We start from the raw sequence: 21,350 nt of genomic DNA on the forward strand, positions 1-21,350 counted from the left end.
GGTCCAGATTTCATATGAGGAAAATACAGGCCTGCTTTCTCATACAATGGAACAAGGACAGCAAAAATCTGATGCAAAGAATAGTGTTGACAAAGGCGGCAAAATTAGATTTGGCCTGGTGGTCAGACGACGATCGGCTAAGACAGGGAAGGTCGTTCGCCCCCATGGAGCAAGTAGTCGTGACTACGGATGCCAGTCAAATAGGCTGGGGAGCAACTTGTGGTCCAGGGATTGCACAAGGAAGATGGTCCCCATCCTGGGGAAAAGCACACTCCAATGTGAGAGAAATGGAGGCAGTGGTCAGAGCGTGTCGTCAGTTCCAGAGTCAGATTCAGGGCAAAGAGCTCATCATCAGATCAGACAATCGGGCTGTAGTGGCCTATATAAATCGCCAAGGTGGAACAAGAAGTCGCAGTATGATGGAAGTGGCAGACAGGTTGTTGGCCTGGGCAGAGACTTCTGTTCTAAACATAACATCGGTCTTTCTGGCAGGGAAAGAGAACTACAGGGCAGACGAATTAAGCAGGAAGACCTGTCTACCAGGAGAATGGTCGCTCAACGACGAAGTTTTCACCATGTTAGTGAGGAGATGGGGTCTACCTCAAGTGGACCTCATGGCCTCAGCAGAGAACAAGGTACCAGTGTACTTTTCTGATTCAAGGATCCGCAAGCAGAGCAATGGGACGCGCTGACGGCCACCTGGTGGATGAGGCGCGCCTATGTTTTCCCACCGATTCCGGTAATTCCGAGATTGTTGAGGAAAATTCAGAGGGAGAAAGCAGAGGTAATAGCGGTACTACCTTATTGGCCACGGAGGGCGTGGTTTGCTTCAGTACGCCAGATGGCGGTGGAAGAACCGTGGACGCTTCCGTCAAGACCCGATCTTCTAGTTCAGGGGCAAATATGTCAGCCGCAACCTTTGACCTGGAAGTTGACGGCCTGGCGGTTGAAACCAGGTCATTGACTGAAAAGGGTTTTGAAGGGGAAGTGGTCCAAACCCTGCTCAAGGCTAGGAAGGGATCCACTTCTGCAGCGTATTACAAAGTGTGGAAAAAATACGTATCCAGGTGTAAGGAGAAGATGCAGTCGCCGAGGGAAGTTACATCAGTACTAAGTTTTCTGCAAGTAGGACTGCAGATGGGACTGTCCTTAAGTACTTTGAAGGTACAAGTCTCAGCCCTGTCGGCAATGTTGGACTGGGACTTGGCAGGGGACAGGTATGTCCGAAGGTTTATTCAGGCAGTAAGAAGACTGAAACCTAAATTTAGATCTCCCATGGCACCTTGGGACTTGAATTTGGTGCTTGGGGTGCTTATGGAACCTCCGTTTGAGCCCTTACACGAAATTTCATTATTTCTTTCCTGGAAAGTTTTATTTTTGGTGGCAATTACGTCTGCAAGAAGAATTGCAGAATTGCAAGCGTTGTGGGCAGAAGAGCCTTTTCTAAATTTTTTTGAGAATAGGGTAGTTCTAAGAACTAATCCACAATTCCTACCAAAAGTTGTGACAGAGTTTCACATAAATCAAGAGATTGTTTTGCCCTCTTTTTGTATGAATCCTACAAACGAAAAGGAGAAGCGTTTGCATAACTTGGATATTGTGAGAGCGCTAAAAGTTTATGTTCAGAGAACAAAAGAAGTTCGAACAGTCAAGAATCTGTTTGTTCTAACAACTGGTGCTAGAAAGGGTCAAATGGCCTCAAAGGCGACATTGGCGCGGTGGATTAAGGACTGTATCCTCAAAGCGTATCAAGTGAGGCAGAGAGAGCCACCTGTGAGCTTGAAGGCACACTCTACAAGAGCAATGGCCGCTTCCTGGGCGGAGAAAGGATCCGCTTCAGTGGAAGAATTATGTAAGGCGGCAGGATGGTCGTCGATACATACATTTACAAAACATTACAGACTGGATGTAATGTCTTCAGCAGACGCTAAGTTCGGGAGGAAAGTTCTTAGCGCAGCTCTATGAAAGTTTGAAGAAGTTGTTCTGAAACTATGATTTATGATTATTATGATTTCGAGGAGGCAACAATTCGGTGCTGGTTGTGAGTATGCCCTCCCGAAAATAATAACTGCTTGGGGTATGACCCATAGTAATGGCTGCCATGGGGGAAGGTAGAGGAAATATCAGATTATTACCTGGTAATATGTTTTCCTCTACTCCACCATGGCAGCATATATTCCCATCCCTTACGAATTGTTGTGTATTGTGTTATGTGGAATAATTATTTCTGTTTATGTATTAAAGCTGGAGAATGCAAGACACCGGAGCAGGGAGGTGGAGCCTTCTTATAGGGGCTGGTGTCTTTTTTTCTTTTCCGAAGGACTACCCAGAAGGGAGGAACCCATAGTAATGGCTGCCATGGTGGAGTAGAGGAAAACATATTACCAGGTAATAATCTGATATTTCTAAGCAATCTGACTCCGTGTGTATGCCCCGATTGATTAATTATCTCCTGCTAAATAAGTCGGTACATGCAGTCAAACTGCTTAGCAGGTGACTGCAAATCTCTCTGTGTGTACAGAATGAGAGATAGTGATCGCAATCTCTCATTCTGAACCACTACCCAGCCTTTTATTTTTTGCTTAAGCAAAATCGCTCAGCACAAATCACTGCATGTGTATGTGCTCCTCATGGGAGATCTGGACACCAGGAAATCACCTACCCCAGAGGTTCCCAATCACGGTCCTCAAGGCACCCCAACAGTCCAGGTATTAAGTATATCCATGCTTAGCCACAGGTGAATTAATTAGTAACTCAGTCAGTCTTATGTAACTATCTGTGCTGAGCCATGGATATACCTAAAACCTGGACCATTGGGGTGCCTTGAGGACCGCGTTTGGGAACCTCTGACCTACCCTAAATAGCTTATCAAAATTGCTTAGCATGCATCTCTATGTGTATGCCCCTTAAGACAGGCTTGCCTACCCTCCCGGACTGGCTAGGAGCCTCCCGAAAATCAGGTCCTTTTCCCGGTCCCCCGGGAAGGTGGGCAAGTCTTCCACTTTCTAGTGATAGCCCCCGCTCCTCCCTTGCCTGCTGTTTTAATTACCATAAATTGCGAGTCCGTGCGCGGGTGCGGGGCTTAAATGACGCAATAGCGACATTTCGTAGTATTTAAGCCCCGCCCCCTCTCCACGAATCACAGTATTTTTCGACATTGGGGGTGGGGTCAGGTGATGTCAGCCTTGTCCCCGCCCCCCTGACAGGCTTCTCCCGGAGAGGTGAAATCAAAAGTAGGCAAGTATGCCTTAAGATTTATTTGTCCTCACTACATAGAGCTCGGTGAGTGCTCTCTGTTTACAACAGGGGTGGGCAACTATTTTGGCTGGGGGGCTGCTTATCAAAACCAGAAAATATTCGAGGGCCGCACACATAATATCTTGTATATACAATATATATATATATATAGTGCAGGTTTGTACCACAGTACTGCGGCGGCACTCACAGGATTTAATTCTTTAAAAGTATGGTCTGCATTTTCTTTTAAAGAATTAAGTCCTGTGAATGCCGCTGCAGTACTTCGGTACTTGCACTATATCTCGGGAAGGCACCGCTGTGTGTGTGTGTGTGTGTGTGTGTGTATATATATATATATATAACACAACTACCCCCAGGTCCCCCTGGGAATAAAGAGCGGCACTCTCCGGGCTTGTAGCAAAAAAATTTAAGTGATGCAAAAGATCAAAAGGTTGTCACATATACATCAACGTTTCAAGGCCTTATCGGCCTTTTCATCAGGACGGACATCTAAAGTGCAATAGTGATTGTGCAGAAAGAAGAAGCAAAATACAATTAAATGCATACCTTTTATGCCAGAGATCGTGGAACGTGTGTGCTCGGTTCCCCGTGGCTGGTGCACCGCACTTCCGGGGGTGTGTCGCAGGTTCGGGCCTCCAATGACGTCAGACCACCTCTCCATAGGCTGGGCAGGACGTTGAAGCTTCCCTGACTGGTTTCACTGACAGCCGGCGCGTACACACCAGGGGACATGAACTAAGACCAATCTGTCGATTGGATGAAAAAAAGTGAAAAACTGTGCAAATTTTTTTTTATCAATCTGGCATATAGGTAGCATTAGCATAATATATATGATTAAAAAGACAGTGTGCTTAATAAAACAAAGGCATTAATATAGGATATACGGCTCGTGCGGCAAATATGTTATAAACAATAGCAATAATTAAAATACTGTATATCACGTTATCTTATTCAAGGGTATTATTATTTGGGCTTGACACACTAATGCTCAATATTACATAAATGCTCCCCAGGATATTTTCTCATTTAACCCGTTGGGGGCCAGGGAATTAAGTCTAAATATCCACTCAGACTCCCTCTGTGTAAGTTTTTTTTGTCTATCCCCACCTCGTGAGGTGGGGATAGACAAAAAAAACTTACACAGAGGGAGTCTGAGTGGATATTTAGACTTAATTCCCTGGCCCCCAACGGGTTAAATGAGAAAATATCCTGGGGAGCATTTATGTAATATTGAGCATTAGTGTGTCAAGCCCAAATAATAATACCCTTGAATAAGATAACGTGATATACAGTATTTTAATTATTGCTATTGTTTATAACATATTTGCCGCACGAGCCGTATATCCTATATTAATGCCTTTGTTTTATTAAGCACACTGTCTTTTTAATCATATATATTATGCTAATGCTACCTATATGCCAGATTGATAAAAAAAATTTTGCACAGTTTTTCACTTTTTTTCATCCAATCGACAGATTGGTCTTAGTTCATGTCCCCTGGTGTGTACGCGCCGGCTGTCAGTGAAACCAGTCAGGGAAGCTTCAACGTCCTGCCCAGCCTATGGAGAGGTGGTCTGACGTCATTGGAGGCCCGAACCTGCGACACACCCCCGGAAGTGCGGTGCACCAGCCACGGGGAACCGAGCACACACGTTCCACGATCTCTGGCATAAAAGGTATGCATTTAATTGTATTTTGCTTCTTCTTTCTGCACAATCACTATTGCACTTTAGATGTCCGTCCTGATGAAAAGGCCGTTAAGGCCTTGAAACGTTGATGTATATGTGACAACCTTTTGATCTTTTGCATCACTAAAATTTTTTTGCTACAAGCCCGGAGAGTGCCGCTCTTTATTCCCAGGGGGACCTGGGGGTAGTTGTGTTACACGTATCTAAACCCGTGGAGGCACCCCGGCATTTGACTCTTATCCTAGAGTGCCAAACAACAAAATTGGATATATATATATATATATATCTATATCACAGAAAGATGGTACCCTAACCGCGCCCAAGATGGTTTTAAGAGCAGCATTTGGATCCCAGGCTGCACACTTCCGGTTTTACTCTAAAAGGTTCAGAAGTGTCTTAGGAACCATACCTGAATTCTGTATGAACAGCTGATGTAGGTCTCAGACCACTATATTGCTTAATTTGCACTCATTTTTGTGACGCTACATGTCCATTACCAATTAAGGCACACTACTGAATTATACCTGACCACTGCGTGAACGACCTATTTAGGTCCAAGACCTCACAGATGTATTAGCAGCTTTCCTGTGGCGTTGATTTACGCCCACCACCCACTCATGTCTCGCATTGAGTCTTGCTCCCCTATATGCTGGACACTGTATGTGATCCTTTAATCTGCAAAAGTGTTTATACGCCTTGCTGACTTATTGTTCGCTAAGCCCCTGATGAAGTCAATTTATTGACGAAACGCGTTGGGCCTACTACACCATCTGTACCAGTAACAGACCTGCTGTACCTTTTAAATGTGAAGTCTTTGTGAAGACTAAGAAATAAATGTATAATTATTAATTTGTTGAGTTGTCTTTAAGCGCACTCTAAACCTACTCTCTCTCTCTCTCTCTCTCATATATATATATATATATATATATATATACACACATACACTAAACATCGGCACTCACCTTTCCTAGTTTTGGGGTGTGCTTGTGACCACATTGTTTAAACAGACATTGTAGGGGCTCTGCACACACTAAATTAACTGATAATAAATAGTGGAGATTTGGTTCATGAATTGATCAATGCATTTAAGCCTGCAGCCCCCTTCACGGGACCCCACTTTTCTGCAGGTCCTAACACTATCGCTGAAAATGGCTACAATACACATAGCTATAACATCAATGTTTGATTCCAGGCATGCTATCTGGTCTGAAGCTCACAGTACACTTTGCTTTTATAGGTGAGCAGCTACCAACACACCTGTCACTAATCATCTAGGGAAATGGTTAACATAAGCTATGGAATCTTAGTTAAAACAGGGTGCATGAGAGAATGTGACCACAATAAGACTAATTTTGTGCTTTGAGCTTCAGACCAGATAGCATGCCTGGAATAAAAGGCACACACCTTGAAAAAGAGGCAGAGAAGCCTCGAAACGTCGGTTTTCCTGTGACACCCCCACTAAAGTTTATTCTTGGATTCAAACCCGTGAGTGCCGCCCATTCTTTCCACGTCTTGATATATATATATATATATATACTAATGCACATAAAATAATAATAACACCTTGAAAAAGATCGCAGTAGCGATTGAAAGGCGTTGGTGAATCGGGCTGGAACAGGGACTGCAGGAGAAGGAGTTCAACCTTACCATCAGAGGGGATACTTTTGGAACTGAATCCGGACGGGACCAGACGTTACCCCTGACATCTATGCTTTACATGAGAACATCCCTAATCGGATTTCTCATGTATATCTGGTAATTACAGAACTTTTGACTTTTCCTCGCTGCCCCTGCCACAGCACCTTTGTTTTTACTTGTGTTATATGCATTTATGTGTTTTATATAAATAAAAAAGACCACTGCACTATATGCATTTTCTTTTTTTACACATGTATTCCATATAAACCGGATGAGATATCCTGGGAAAAAAGGAGAAGGATTTCAAAGATACATGCTGATTTGAAGCCTGTCTGTCTGGTTAACCCCTGATTGACTAATACGGAGAAGAGGAATGGTACCTTCCTCTTCACACTAGTGGCGCCTATAGCGGGTTTATCCCAACTCTTTTTTTTTTTGGTACTATCTTAAAACAGGTGGGAGGACACCTGAAGGGATCACCCACTTGGGCTGCCTATTCGCATTCTCACATAAAATAATTGCCTGTTCCTTACTTAGCAGCCGTTTTGGCACCTCATAGATGTGCGTGCCAAAAATCCTACTGCGCCTGCCCTGCACAGATTCAGGGAGCCTGGGAGGGGACGCGGAGAAACTTTAATACTGCTTGGAGTCTGGGAGGGTACGCGGTGACACTCTGTCTGTTACAGCTGCCGCCACTGTTAATGTCCGTCTGTGCCTGCCGCACACAGCATTTATGGGAGTGTGGGAGGGGACGCGGCCAAGCCAACCAATGGCAGCTGCCGCGTCATCACGTCCCCTCCCACGTTCCCAGTAATGCTGTGTGCGGCAGGCAAAGACGGACAGTAACGCGGCGTTGGCAGCATTAAAAAAGTACATTATGCAAGCATAGTATATGTCAATGACAAGCGGCTATAGTCAGGCCGCTTGTCATACTAATATGTGTCAGAGCGGCGGGCCAGACCTAAGCGGCTCGCGGGCCGCCTGTTGCCCACCACTGGTTTACAAGAATTATATATATATATATATGTGTGTGTGTGTGTGTGTGTGTGTGTGTGTGTGTGTGTGTGTGTGTGTGTGTGTGTGTGTGTGTGTGTGTGTGTGTGTGTATGTATGTATGTATGTATATATGTATGTATGTTAGGCAGGGGCCCCACTGCACTGCTTTGCCCGGGGGCTCATAATGCTGTTAAGATGGCCCTGATTGGAAGGAAAAATGCCTTTCAGTGCTGCCTGTAGTGTGCAGATCAATAGCGGTCACCCACCTCAAAGTGTGACCACCAACATCCACCTTCAGAATCAATGTGTGTATGTAAAAAACGATGCCACGCTGATACTTATTCCAGTGTCCGCTGCTGATGCAGCTATGGTTATGTACCCTGTACTTGTATTCAACTGTAAAGCCACTGTTTTCCACACGGGATCTGTAGCACCCAATTCTGCACTAAGTAATAATAAGTATTATACAGTAAGTATAACTATTGTAGTTTAACTATAAGTAATAAAGAGTCTTAAGGGCCCTACACACCAGGTGATATTCAGCCATTTTCTGAGCAATTTTACAGAATGTCAATAACTCGCTCAGAAAATGGCAGAATATCGCTGTGTGTGTGTAACCTACACTACAATGCAAATGTGCGGCCCCGCAGCCCGAATCTGGCAGGGATACAGAATAGCCGTGCTGGTAAATTCAGAGCACTCGCTCAGAAGGCCATGCACATCGCCTGCATTTTCTTGTAGCAGGCGATGTGCTGAGCCTTCTGAGTGAGTGCAGTCCTCCTGAAACCCCTCCTGCACCCTGACCCCCCCCACCGCACCCTGATCCACCCACGATCACCCCCCCCACACACACACACACACCCACACACCCATCTGCAATATGTGGATCCACAGAGTTGCACTCAACCTGGGTCCTGCTCTCAGCGATGATAGCGGCAGTAGTCCTGGTCCCCTGGGGAGGCCGTCCGGGTCCCCCTCATCCATCAGCGGCAGTGGAGAAAAAAAAAAAGAATTTCATAATGGCTGCAGCCAACCAATCACTGCTTGCTGCGTCATTGCCCCACCCCCTAGAGATGGCTATATTAGCCAGCTTGTGACAGGGGGCAAGCAGTCGACTGATGGCAGAGGAGGAGCAGAGAAGAGCTCCTGAAGACCAAGTCCCTAGGTGAAGAATACAGATGAAGAGGCTGAAGCCCCGGGAGGTGGCAGCCATGCAAAAGAGCTGAAAAGGCTGCCGCCCCAGGTGAAGACCGCAGAAGCCCTGTGGGGGAGGGAGGCCCCCCCCCCCCCTCGGGTGAAGAGAAGATGCAGTTTAATAAAATATTTACAAAACCTGTGTTTGTGTTTTTATTTTAATATTTCCTTTGCAGGGGGCTATAGGAACCGGCAGGCCTTTATTGCCCCAAATGCTGGTACCTGTGGTTCTCCCAAGTACCAGCGTGTGGGAAAGGCTTGCTGGGACCTGTAGTCCTACTGTATACCATGGTTGCCGACTTTCTGGCTGCTCTCTCCGGGAGAGAGCAGCCAGCTCAGTATGCCAGGGGGGTGGGCCCAAAGCCGGGAGGAAAAAGGGGCGGAGCCACGACTGTGATTAGCCGTTTAGGGGCATGGCTAGAGCGATCGCGTATTTTAGCCCCACCCCCCGCCGTGCAATGCCGGTATTTTATGCATTGCACTGCGGGGAGCGGGGTTTAAGTGACGCGATCGAGTCATTTGACCCACGGAACCCCTCTCCGTCGGAGAGGCAGGACAATGCGGGAGGGTTGCCGTCCTTTCCGGGGGGCCGGGAGGGGGACCCGATTTCCGTGACCCTCCCGGACATTCGGGGAGGGTAGGCAACCCTGCTGTATACCCTGTTTGTTGTATCACTGTCTCCTTTTGTAAAGTGCAACGGAATATGCTGCGTATATAAGAAACTTAATAAATAAAATAAAGGACAACATAAATGTTTAAACAGCTATCAACCCTGCACCCACTGACTAGGGGTGCAGGGGATAGCCTCGGGCTTCTGCCCAGGCCTGGGGTGCCCTGGAGAGGGGGGGGCCTGGGCTAGTTAAGGTAGTGGGTAATGCTTCTTTGGCGACGGGACCCCATCAAGCGTGTCCCCTGGCTATGGCATTACACCCCCTGCTAGTGGAGCCGGGTGCTGGTCCCCATACGGGGGACTCCTACTAATTTTGTCCCCCAATTTTTGTTAACCAGGTCTGGCTCAAAAGCCTGTGCTGGTCCCTAAAATAGGGGTGATCACACTCACGTTGTCCCTGTATTTTGGGAACCAGGACCGGTCCAAGAGCCCGTGGCTGGTCATGTTCGTGAGGGGGACCCCACACCATTTTTCTACATTTATTTTTTTATTATAGACAATTGAAGATGACACTCCCCCAGTGTTTATTCCGAACCATAATTTACATTTGGTACTTCTTTACTTTCACGGCGCCAGCATGGCGCTGCGCGTCAGAGTCCCCTTGCGGGGCTCGCTTCGCTCGCCCACGCTGCGGGCTCGGTGGCTCGCTACGCTCGCCACGCTAATTAAAATCAACTCCATGCCAACATGGATAGTGGAGGTATGAACTTTCCATGTTGGCATGGCGTTAACTTCGTTTATTTTACTTAGTTTGTGGCGAGCGTAACCCGGAAGTAGCGCGGCGCCATGCTGGCGCCGTGAAAGTAAAGAAGTACCTTACATTTTAATATTTTTTTTTTTTATTCCCCCGAAGTCACCTAAACATTTTCTGTCTCTCATGCTGAATCTCCCATTATGAAGCTCTGGCACAAATCCCTCCGTGTGTGGGGCCCTTCAGGAGGTTGCCATTACTGGAGTGTAATGCTATGAGTGTCCACTAGGTGGCTAGTTAGAAAATCTGAGACCTTGTGACAGTGTAACATGCTTTCTCTGGCTTCTCGCTTGTTCTTTCAATTTCAGGCTCTTCCACCTACTGCATGTCTGCATGACGCTGTGTAAGTACAGTGCTGTGATCTATGCGTCTGTCCTCTATATTGTTACTGATCAGATACATTAATTGAACACTCTCTCCTGCTGCTATTATTATGGCATAGGTCTAACAAGCCAAGGTCATGCAAGGCAGCAGTACACTGCAACAGTATCAGTGGGGCACTTCCTGTCCCTGACCGGCAGCAGCCAGAGACAGGCTCTAATTCCTGCAGACACAATAGCAAGTACATCGCCTTACCATATATTACCATCCCTCTTACCTGGGGCTCCCATGGATTACACAGGTTTTGTGGCTGATGGAAGTGGAAAATGCAGGCTTCAAGTCAGCCAGCCCCAGAACCTGTGTAATTCATTAGTGTGCCAGTTTAAAGGGACAGTATGCTAAGCCATCAATACACAATGCACTGTCAGTATGGGAAAATACAGGCTCAATAGAAGTAAATAAATCTATTAAGGGTCCAACAAGGTTTCCCAATTCCTGTAACAAATATTTATTGCCAATTATGTACCACAGCGCCCACACCCCTATAGCATTGGCCAATATATACATATTTTATTGGATTATACATTAGTCAGACCTCCCAACATGACCCTCTCCAGGAGGGACACATTGCTCTGTCGCTAGAGTTTAATTTATAATTGCCATCACCTGTGTTGAAGCACCTTTCTTAGCAATTTACCTGTTCAACACAGATGGAGGTAATCATACATTAAGAGGAAAGTCCAGGAGCAGAGCAATGTGTCCCTCCTGAACAGGGTCATGTTGGGAGGTATGCATTAGTTAATGAATTATATGATTATAATGAGCTTTCGGCTCAATAATCCCACTGGTCTGCTGGGCAGTCCTGCTGCAGGGGTGGGGGGCAGCAGTGCCACCTCCTGTCTTCTGCTGTACTGCACTCACACCGCAGTCTGCAAACAGGAACCCACGGCCAGGCTTTGTGTGCACAGGAAAGCAGTCGCTCTCATTTGCTGATTCGCAGCAGATTCGGGCCGGCCCAAATAGTTGGAAATGGGACTGGCCTGGGGGCAACTGTCATCCGAGCCAACCCGCCACTGGTCCCGGCCCCTTGGGTAAGAAAAAAAAAATGCAGTTATGCTTTGACCATCTGGTTTCCCCCCATCGATAGCAAAACTATTCTACATCGGTCATAAACTATTGATGATTTTGAATCATCAATGGTTGATGGCTATCCCTACTATGGGGTGCATCCAAACAATTGTTCATACTGATTGTAGGGAATGGGATCATTCGTCAGACTGCATTTAGGTCTACACCATTAGGTCGACAGGGTCATTAGGTCGACATTTTTTCAAGCGTCGACAAAGTCAACATAGCACCGCGTCCCCTCGCATGGCTCATGGTCGGCGCGGTGCCTTGCTACACTCGGCACACTATTTTATTCTCCCACCACGCCCTAGTGGATGGTAGAGCATGAAATACCGCCTGTTGGCAAATGTCGACTCATAAAACAGTCAAATGACCCCATGTCGACCTTTTGCCTGTCGACCTTCCCCATGTCGACCTAATGACTCTGTCGACCTTATAAAAGTCGACCTAATGACCCTGTTGACCTTCAGTCATGTCGACCTAGTGGTGTAGACCTAATGCTTGTAGACCTAAATGCTGTAGACAATATGACCGTATCCCGATTGTAGGTATAGAGCTGGTTGTTGAATCAATCCAAATGTCATTAGGGTGTGGATCATTAGGTTGACAGTCAATCGGTCGACCACTATTGGTTGAAATGCATTAGGTAGACATAGCCATAGACAAAAGGATAACACAGTAAAAGGTCAACACAAGTTTTTCACAGTTTTTTTTGCGGTGTATAGGTAGACGGCCCAGCCCAGAAGAAATCCAAGAGATTGTTTTTGCAGCAGGGGCAACTCGGAGGGTCCGGTGCGATGCTCACAGCACCGCGGATCCCATCATGCCCGACTGCTTTACAAGCAGTCAGGCTTGTTCTGCCTAGAATTGTCGAGCTCCCGGCCATATCTCGTGTTCACGCCCCCTTTTTTGGCGCTCGGCAGGCGGGACATTGAATCCTGCCTGCGAAGTCAACGTCGAGCCAGCCGAGAACGGGACAGGGTCACTGCTGTTGGGCCAGCCCGGCAGTCGGACCCGGGATTGAATTTCCCCATAGGCTCCAATTGATCCAGATTGCGTGTATATAGTCTCTAATATAGTGTAAATGTAATTCCAATGGGTTAACACAAATATGACAAGTGTTAAGATAGCGTGCTGCGGTGTCCCACTGCTTCTCCATTGGAATGTTACGGTGCTACTACAATAGCCTGCCTTTATTCACATTGCCCAGGTTTCTTCAGCTGCCGGTGCGTGCAAGCTGGGCACAAGGTAGAATAGGTAAGAACTCCTGACAGACCTCCCACAACAACAGACTGACAGCCAGTGGCATGTTCTTCTGAGAATCTTCCTGAGGCCTGTCAGTGAGTTGGCCTGGGGTGAGGGAGATGTATCGGCTTGGGCTGGGTACACACTAAAGATTTATCTGTCCGATCTGTCTGGTGGGAACAAAAATCTGGTAATGTATGGAGCATTGGAGTAACATTTGCTCCCAAACACTGAAAACAGACACTGGTCATTCAGACAACTTGGTTAAAGCCGTTTGATTTAACAAATATATCCAAACAGTTGTTTTTTGTCCATTTTTCAGCTATTGGGAGAAATTAGTTGATTGTCATTAGAGCACAAACATTACCAGATTATTGTTCCCACCAGACAGATTGAACAGACAAACTTTAGGTGTACCCAGCTTTAGGGACCATTCACTGATTGCCCTTGTCACTATGGAGATGATAACCCACAATTTTCCTCTCGTCAAGTTCACCGCTACCTGCATGCCTAATTCTCCTTTCAAATTTGTGGGTCATGTGACCAGTCAGACAGTGGTGGGGGTCCGTTAGACGGCTGATTAGTTGCACGTTGACCGGTGCTCCAACGGTGTGAATCATATGGCCTGACTCAGACTGGGGGCCAGATGTATCAAGCTTAAAAAGTGATAAAACTGAGAGTGATAAACAACCAGCCAATCAGCTCCTACCTGCCATGTTACAGACTGGGTTTGAAAAATAACAGATAGGAGCTGATTGGCTGACTGTTTATCACTCTCAATGTTATCACTTTTTGAAGCTTGATAAATCTGGCCCATAATCACAGGATACATTTGTTCTCAAAATGGGCAAAACCATGCTGCACTAGAGGTGGGCAGATGTAACATATGCAGAGAGAGTCTGCACCTGTTACATCTGCCCCACCTGCAGTGCAGCATGGTTTTGTCCATTTTGTCCAAATGTGCCCTGCAATCAGGTCTGACTTAGGCTCATAATTTTGTAGGGTCGCATCAGTGGGAATGTTTACAGTGTGCGGATATTGTGGCCGATTCAGACCCGCTTGTCATCGGCCGAATACTGCCCCTTGCCCGATGTTTGCGCATGCGCGTTTATGCGCATATGCAAACCCCTGGTGCGAACTGCTTTGCGGAATTTGGCACTCACCAAGCCATTTGTGCCACAGGGGGTGGGTGGGAACAGACGCAGGGCTGGAGCTGGGGTATGCCAGTGTTTCTATGGCCGCACCCACAGTTTCCGTGGGCATGCATATGAAGCCCTGCGTCCGCACCCTGCCCTCCCATCCTGAAACTAAAGTGTGAAACTCACCGAGACGTTTGCACATGCGTAAACTCTAACATCGGACGGGGGAGCGAATTCGGCCCGCAGAGAGTGTGTCTGAATCACCCTCACAGTCTAGATCAATGGGAGTCTATAAGGGATGCAGTTAAAATGCCGGCGGTCGGGATTCCGGCGTTCAGAATCCCGACGCCGGAATCCCGACCGCCGAAATCCCGACACATTCTCCCTCCGTGGGTGTCCACGACACCCCTGGAGGGAGAATAAATTAGTGTGCCGATCGTAGCGAGGCACCGGGCCCGCTGCGTGGCGAGCGCAGCGAGCCCGCAAGGGGGGCCGATCCACGTCCCCCCCTTGTTGGCATTTCGGCTGTCGGGATTCCGGCGTCGGGATTCCGAACGCCGGGATCCCGACCGCCGGGATTCAGTACTGAATCCGTCTATAAGTCCACTTCAACTGTATTTGGATTGATTCGACAACCAGATCTATACCCAGCACATGACTTTTTATTTAGAACCTTGGGGCAGATGTATTTAGTCTGAAAAAGTGGAAGGTGATAACGCTGCTGCCAATCCGCTCACAACTGTCATTTTTCAAACATAGCTGAGTGGCTGGTGTGTTATCACCAGGATCTAAGAGAAGAGGGTGGAACAATAGGACATGATTGTATGACAGGGCCTGATGAGGAATCATGTATTTCATAGCACCTGTGTTCTAAGTAGGACGGAGAATGTGAGGGATGTGTCCTGTAATATATTAGCTTTGTGATCGGGGTATTGGACAATCTGCTATAACTACAGAAGCGGTACATCTGTCAGAATGAACTTAGGTCTACAGTCATTAGGTCGACCCCACTAGGTCGACTGGCAGGAAGGTCGACCTGACTTAAGGTCGACATGGGCAAAGGTCGACATGACTTAAGGTTGAATTTGCATAAAGGTCGACATGAGGAAGGTCGACTGGTCAGTAGGTCGACATGGGTTTTTCACTGTTTTTTGATCCGAATGTCGACACAGTCGACATGGACACAGTTGGCAATGAGAATCGGACCCTCGCATCGCTCTCTTCGCTCGCAATGCTTCGGGCACGGTGCCTCGCTGCGCTCGGCACACTATTTTATTCTCCCACCACGCCCTAGTTGATGGTAGGGCATGAAATACCGCCTGTCGGCACATGTCGGCTCAAAAAACAGTGAAAAACCCATGCCGACCTTATGATCAGTCGACCTTCCTCATGTCGACCTTTATGCAAATTCGACCTTAAGTCATGTCGACCTTAAGTCAGGTCGACCTTCCTGCCAGTCGACCTAGTGGGGTCGACCTAATGACTGTAGACCTAAGTTCATTCTAATAGATGACCGCATCCCATAACTACACATCACACATTTCTAGGTAGAGAACCGAGAGTCTCCTATCTTCCTTTCCATTTACAGAATCATCAGGCTAAGAATGCCCTTATGTTGCCTTATTGCCTAAGGCAGAGAGGGAACTCCGAGTCACAGCTGCTCCAGGTTCCAGCTGCTAGAAGATGAGACTTCCTGGCAGAGTCCTGCTTTCAGGGGTATCTCTGGCGGTTGGTGCTGCTTTGGGAGCTGGTCTTACAAACTGGAGATTGCAGAGCCAACCTGTTTCCGATTTCCTCTACTCCCCAATTGTTCAGGCGGCATCTGAAGTATCTCTGCCCCCTGCATCTGGGATCACACAATTTGGTTTGCCAGGATTGAGCCAACTGAAGACTCGTCAGTCCTACCTGCTTAGCTATGACCCCAGACTTCGGGGTCCGGCCTGGGTTCTAGAACAGCTTAATGGTGAGCGCCTGCAGGGCAGTGCTGACCGCCGGAATTGTGATTTCAGAGAAGATGACACTGTTCACCCTTATCACCGGTCTACTAATGCTGACTACCGACGCAGTGGGTTTGACCGAGGGCATTTGGCAGCTGCAGCCAATCACAAGTGGAACCAGAAGGCAATGGACGAGACATTCATGCTGAGTAATGTCTACCCTCAGGTCGGTGGAACTGTCTACATTACATTATTTATTATTGATTGGATAGATTTCTGACCAGAGGAACAAGCACTTACCCCAGATTCAGAAGCCCCTAGGCAGCTTTTTAATTGCAGATCCGGCCCTGCTGGACAAATTTCTAGTTACACCCCTCAGTTAAACTGTTCCTGACCACATCATTGAAATCCAAAGCCAATATCCAAAATTGGGTCTCTAATATGTAATTATGGGTGTGGGTAATTTTGTCGACCACAGAAGGTCGACACACGAAGTAGGTTGACATGGCTAAAGTCAACAGGGTTGGAAGGTCACAAAATAAAGCAAAATTCCCACACCAGTACCTTTTGTTAAGATTCTCAACCCCCAGTTATTTTCAAAAATTAGGGAGATCAGTTCTTCCCTAAAGCTAGTCTGGGGGGTGCTACCCACTACTTAAAGTTAGACCTAAACACCCAAGAAGAAAAAGAAGTATATTGCAGGGTGCACTGAGAATCAATTTATTTTCATAAAATATAACCTTTATTTATTATAAGTATAAAAAGTCTCTTGTCAGAAGGAGACTGTATAACCTTGTATCAGAGTGAAATATTTAAAAGATAGATAAGTGTAATAAAGAATGAAAAGACGTGTACAATAAATTTAAAATGAAATGAAAAGAAAAGGATCTACATGTGTGTGTGTGTCAGCTTATTTCACAGTTCTTGGCTTCAAATGGCCTTTATTATAAGTTGCTGCTTTCTGCTGCTAGTATGTTACAATTTAGCCAGCAGTTATGTTACCACAGGGATATAAGGATTTGATGATTATTGAAGCCTATATATATATATTGATATAGAATTTGTCTCCCAGAAAGTAGCGATATCCTCGCTGGCATCAGAAAGGCTGCCTAATTTATTGTTGATTTTTATAGTTGTGAAAATTGCTCATAAGTCCAGGAGTAGTTTATGACACTATTCTCCTACCAGTCCCCTCCTTATTTCACACCCGTTAATAAGCGGTTCTCCGCCGGGTAGCGCAGTGATTAATCATTTTTGTTCAAAAGGTATTGTTCAAACACCCAGATAATTTGGTTTTATTAACTGAACAGTAGGTGCCTTCAATGGACACATATTATAGACATTTATCTCCCATCATACTGTGCCCGCTAATACGATAGCTTAATACTTCTCAGTAAATATCTGGCACACAGCAATATTTCTCTCAGCACCCGCGGAGATCTGGGGGTCCCTGTGTCCATACGCACAGTTCCCTTTTTCTCTGCAGGGCTGTGGGGATCGTGACAATATTTATGCAAGTCCCAGGTAACGTGATGTGTTTGTTCCCGGTGCTAAGAGGTGATTGCGTGAATAACATGCAGCAGTCTTTTGAACGCCCGCAGATACCAGGGGGTCAGTGTGTTTGTGCACACAGTACCCTCTATCAGGCTCAAATCTCTGTGGTCGCACTCAATGATGCGCCGCTGTCTGTATCTGTGCAGGTCCCGGGTAACACGATATGCGTGTTCCCAGCACTTGCTATTTCCTCGTGCTGTCACAGATTTCTATCACAAATGCGCTAGTAAATATCTATACAGTCATCTAAGGCGAACAATCACTTTAACATGGCTTGCTAACCTATTCCCTATGTGGTACAACTTTGCTAACTGGACACACACATTAACATCCTATTCTGGCGACCAACGATCGTTTCACTATCGCTTCCTCAAGGTATCAGGTTGAAATAGGTCGACAGGTTCCAACCCTGTCGACCTATTTCATGTTTCAACCTAAGCCAGTGGTTGACCCAATGCATGTCAACCTACTATGTGTCAACCGTATACCGTAATTATAGCATGAAGCCTTCATAATGTGCCAAATGCTGACTCCATGTACGGTATGTAGCTACATGGGTGATGGGTAGGACCTGGTTACAGAGACAGCGCCTTTACATTTGCTTCTTATTTTAACCCTTTGAGTGCCAAGTGAATTTGTCAAAATAGGTGTGAAAATTGCCAAGAAAGCATTTGTATTCATCATAATGACCTGTAATGTTACCTTATATAGGGAATAGAATCTTTTTTTTTTTAGCACAACATTTTTTATTTGCATTTATATAACAAATGTAAGAGATGTTGGCATTTTTAGCGGCTATTTTGCACATCTTTCACAGATGTTGGCACTTCAAGGGTTAACTTTTGACAAAAAAAAAAGAAACTGTTACATTAAGAGATGTAACTCTTGTTACTCGGGTGTCATTTTCTCCATACAGAATCCAAATCTCAATCAAAACGCCTGGAACAACCTGGAGCAGTATTGCCGCGGGCTAACCAAGTCTAACCGGAATGTGTACGTGTGCAGCGGCCCTCTGTTCTTACCCAAGTAAGTCGTACGGGTCACTTGGGAGTTCTATCAGAAACATAATGCATCCAATGGGAAAACGCTGTAACATTGTCTCGCCTTGCAGGATGGAATCGGATGGCAAGATGTACGTAAAATACCAAGTGATCGGGGCAAACAATGTTGCGGTACCTACACACTTTTTCAAGGTGGTCGTCCTGGAGAAGAACAATGGAGAGATAGAGCTTCGCCCCTACATAATGCCAAACTGCCCAGTAGATGACAAAATCTCCTTGGACCGCTTCCTGGTGCCCATAGAGAGCATAGAGCGCGCTGCTGGTCTTCTCTTTGTCCCCAATATTCTCAAGCGTACAAATAATCTAAAGGCCATCACAGCCGGAGGAAAGTGACAACACAGATCTTCCGTGGACTGATGGCTGCTTGCACATGAGCAGTAGGGTAAATTGGGGCAGATGTATTAAGCCTTAAAAATAGATAAAGCTGGGTCCAATTCAGACCCATTCTTTATGGGCTTTATGTCATTAGGTCGACATGGGTATTTTCACTGGTTTTTGAGCCGACAGGCGGTATTTCATGCCCTACCATCCACTAGGGTGTGGTGGGAGAATAAAATAGTGTGACGAGCATAGCAAGGCACCGTGCCCGAAGTGCTGCATTTCAGTGTCCATGTCGACTGTGTTGACATTCGGGTAAAAAAAATGTGAAAAGCCCCATGTCGACCTTTTCACTGTCTACCTAATGCTTGTGTTGACCTATGCCCGAGTCGACCTTTCTGCATGTCGACCCAATGCATGTCCACCTTACGGCGTTCAGGTGGGTGGTGTTTAGCTGTTAGCTAGGCTGCGATTCCACACCTGGTGAACAGATCTGAAATCGGCCCAAAGAGGGATAATTGTCCAGCCAATCAGCTCCTATCTGTTATGTTATAGGCTGTGTTTGAAAATGACAGTTAAGATCTGATGGGCTGAACCCTTGCACTCTTTTGAGGCTTAATACATCTGCCCTATTGTATTTGTAAACTAATTTGAAAAACCCACAAGAATGTACTAAAATGATCTAGTTGAGATTTGTTGTGTCATCAATACTCAGTCTATGGGCCCTAAGTATGGGTACTAAGCCGAAAATGCGGTAAAACCCCCGTTTTACCACATTTTCATATGTACTAAAACCCCGCTGCCACGTTACCACAGGGCAGTGTATCGCCACCTTTGGAAGCCTATGGGCTTCTATCGCCACCCGACGCCAACCCACCGCCTCTGCCGACCCCCCCCATCCCCCGGCTTACCTTTCATCAGGTCCTCCTGGACCCGAGAGGTAAGCCCTTCCTCCTCCTAGCATAGCAGCCGGACGTCCTTCCGACTGCAGGGGGGAGGAGGAGACGCCGGGGACAGCCTGCTTAGCTGTCCTGGTGTGAGGAGAGAAGGAGGCGCCCAGGAGGTGACGGAGACCCCCGCACACCACATTACAGGTATCGCGGGGGGTCTCCATCACCACGATGCCAGCCGCATATGTTAGTACATATGTGCTGGCATCACAGCGGCCGGGCAGCAATGTATATTAATACATCCCGCCCTATATACAGTATAGTAAGATATCTGACCAATACACTGGGGTGTGTTGTACTTTACTGAAAATGTAATGAATGTCTGAAATTAAATTTTGCTCACAAAGCCACAGTGTCCATTTAATAACTTAAAAGAAGGATTTGTGTGTAACATTTTGACACTTACCTGTGTAGACTCAGGGTTAATCGCTAATTAGAGAAACTGCAAAACAAATTATTATGGAACAACTGTGCATGCGTACAGTTTGCATCACACATGTGCGAGGGGAGAGAGCGATAGAAAGTGCGTATGGATCGTAAACAAAATGTGGACAGGAAACTGGTGTTTGGGAGCGGAAACCTGCAGTTTTGTGGGTGTGTCTAAATAATGCGGGTGTGCCGAGGTGTTTATGGGGAGGGTCTGTGATGTCAGCGATGACCACCACCCTGTCTCAGATTAGTGGAAGCCTCAGATTTTCTAGAATGTCTGTGTGCGTGTACATGTGGTAGGGAATATAGATTGTAAGCGCCACTGGGGCAGGGACTGATGTGAATCGTCAAATATTCTCTGTAAAGCGCTGCGGATTCTGTGTGCCCTATAAAAATAACGGGTAGTAATAATAATAATGTGTACCATTTATAAAAGAAGGCTTAGATTTAACTCTTTCACGTAACATCAGCTTGTAATGGCGTGTATGTAATGTCCAGTCCCTTCCCATAGAGATGACTATACTACAGGCCTATTGTCTGTGTAGGAGTGATGTATTCAGAACCTTTAGTTCTCCCTAGTGCTCCTGTCATTAAGCATCCAGACTGACAGCTAATCTTGAGATGCCATGGAGACAAGAAGCCGGTACAGTGGGCTCAGTGCTGATGTCATACAGTATGTCTGGGTACAAAACATCCTCTGTATTATTAGCTTGTCGCTAATATTGTGCCAAGGTCTCCTGCCGCCCTGCACCGTAGGGAGAATGAATAGCTAGAAACAGACAAATCACTGCCACAAAGGCTAATGGCCTGGCCTAGGGGACATTATACTCCACAGATAATATAAATGAATGATTTAAGGTACAAATAAGTCCTACACTAATAGCATGTGCATAATTAAATGCTGGCTATGGGATGCGGAACGATTCAGCCCTGTCTGTGTGTTCTATCAGTAGGTGGCATCAGTGCCGGGAATATAAACGAGACATTTCCTGTGCAAGAATCTGTATCAGTGGCAGAAAGGGACCTGGTCATGTGACCGTACGAGATTGGCATTGCCAGACTGATGACCACAA

The 21,350-nt window shown here is 46.4% G+C and overlaps 1 protein-coding gene across 2 annotated transcripts; it reads left to right on the plus strand.

Moving 5' to 3' along the window:
- Positions 1–10,446: 10,446 nt before the first annotated feature.
- On the plus strand, positions 10,447–20,198 carry ENDOG (endonuclease G). Of its 2 annotated transcripts, none has more exons than XM_083158893.1 (4): positions 10,447–10,538; positions 15,617–16,191; positions 18,436–18,545; positions 18,631–20,198. In XM_083158893.1, exons 2-4 carry the CDS (start codon positions 15,712–15,714, stop codon positions 18,911–18,913), a joined length of 873 nt encoding a protein of 290 aa, XP_083015019.1. In that variant the 5' UTR covers positions 10,447–10,538; positions 15,617–15,711; the 3' UTR covers positions 18,914–20,198. The 2 variants fall into 2 exon arrangements, with proteins under 2 accessions (XP_083015019.1, XP_083015020.1); XM_083158894.1 differs by having other exon boundaries at positions 10,492–10,538; positions 15,576–16,191.
- Positions 20,199–21,350: the final 1,152 nt, after the last annotated feature.

Source organism: Crinia signifera, chromosome 9, assembly GCF_055691185.1.
Source record: "Crinia signifera chromosome 9, ASM5569118v1, whole genome shotgun sequence".
Classification (NCBI taxonomy): Eukaryota; Metazoa; Chordata; class Amphibia; order Anura; family Myobatrachidae; genus Crinia; species Crinia signifera.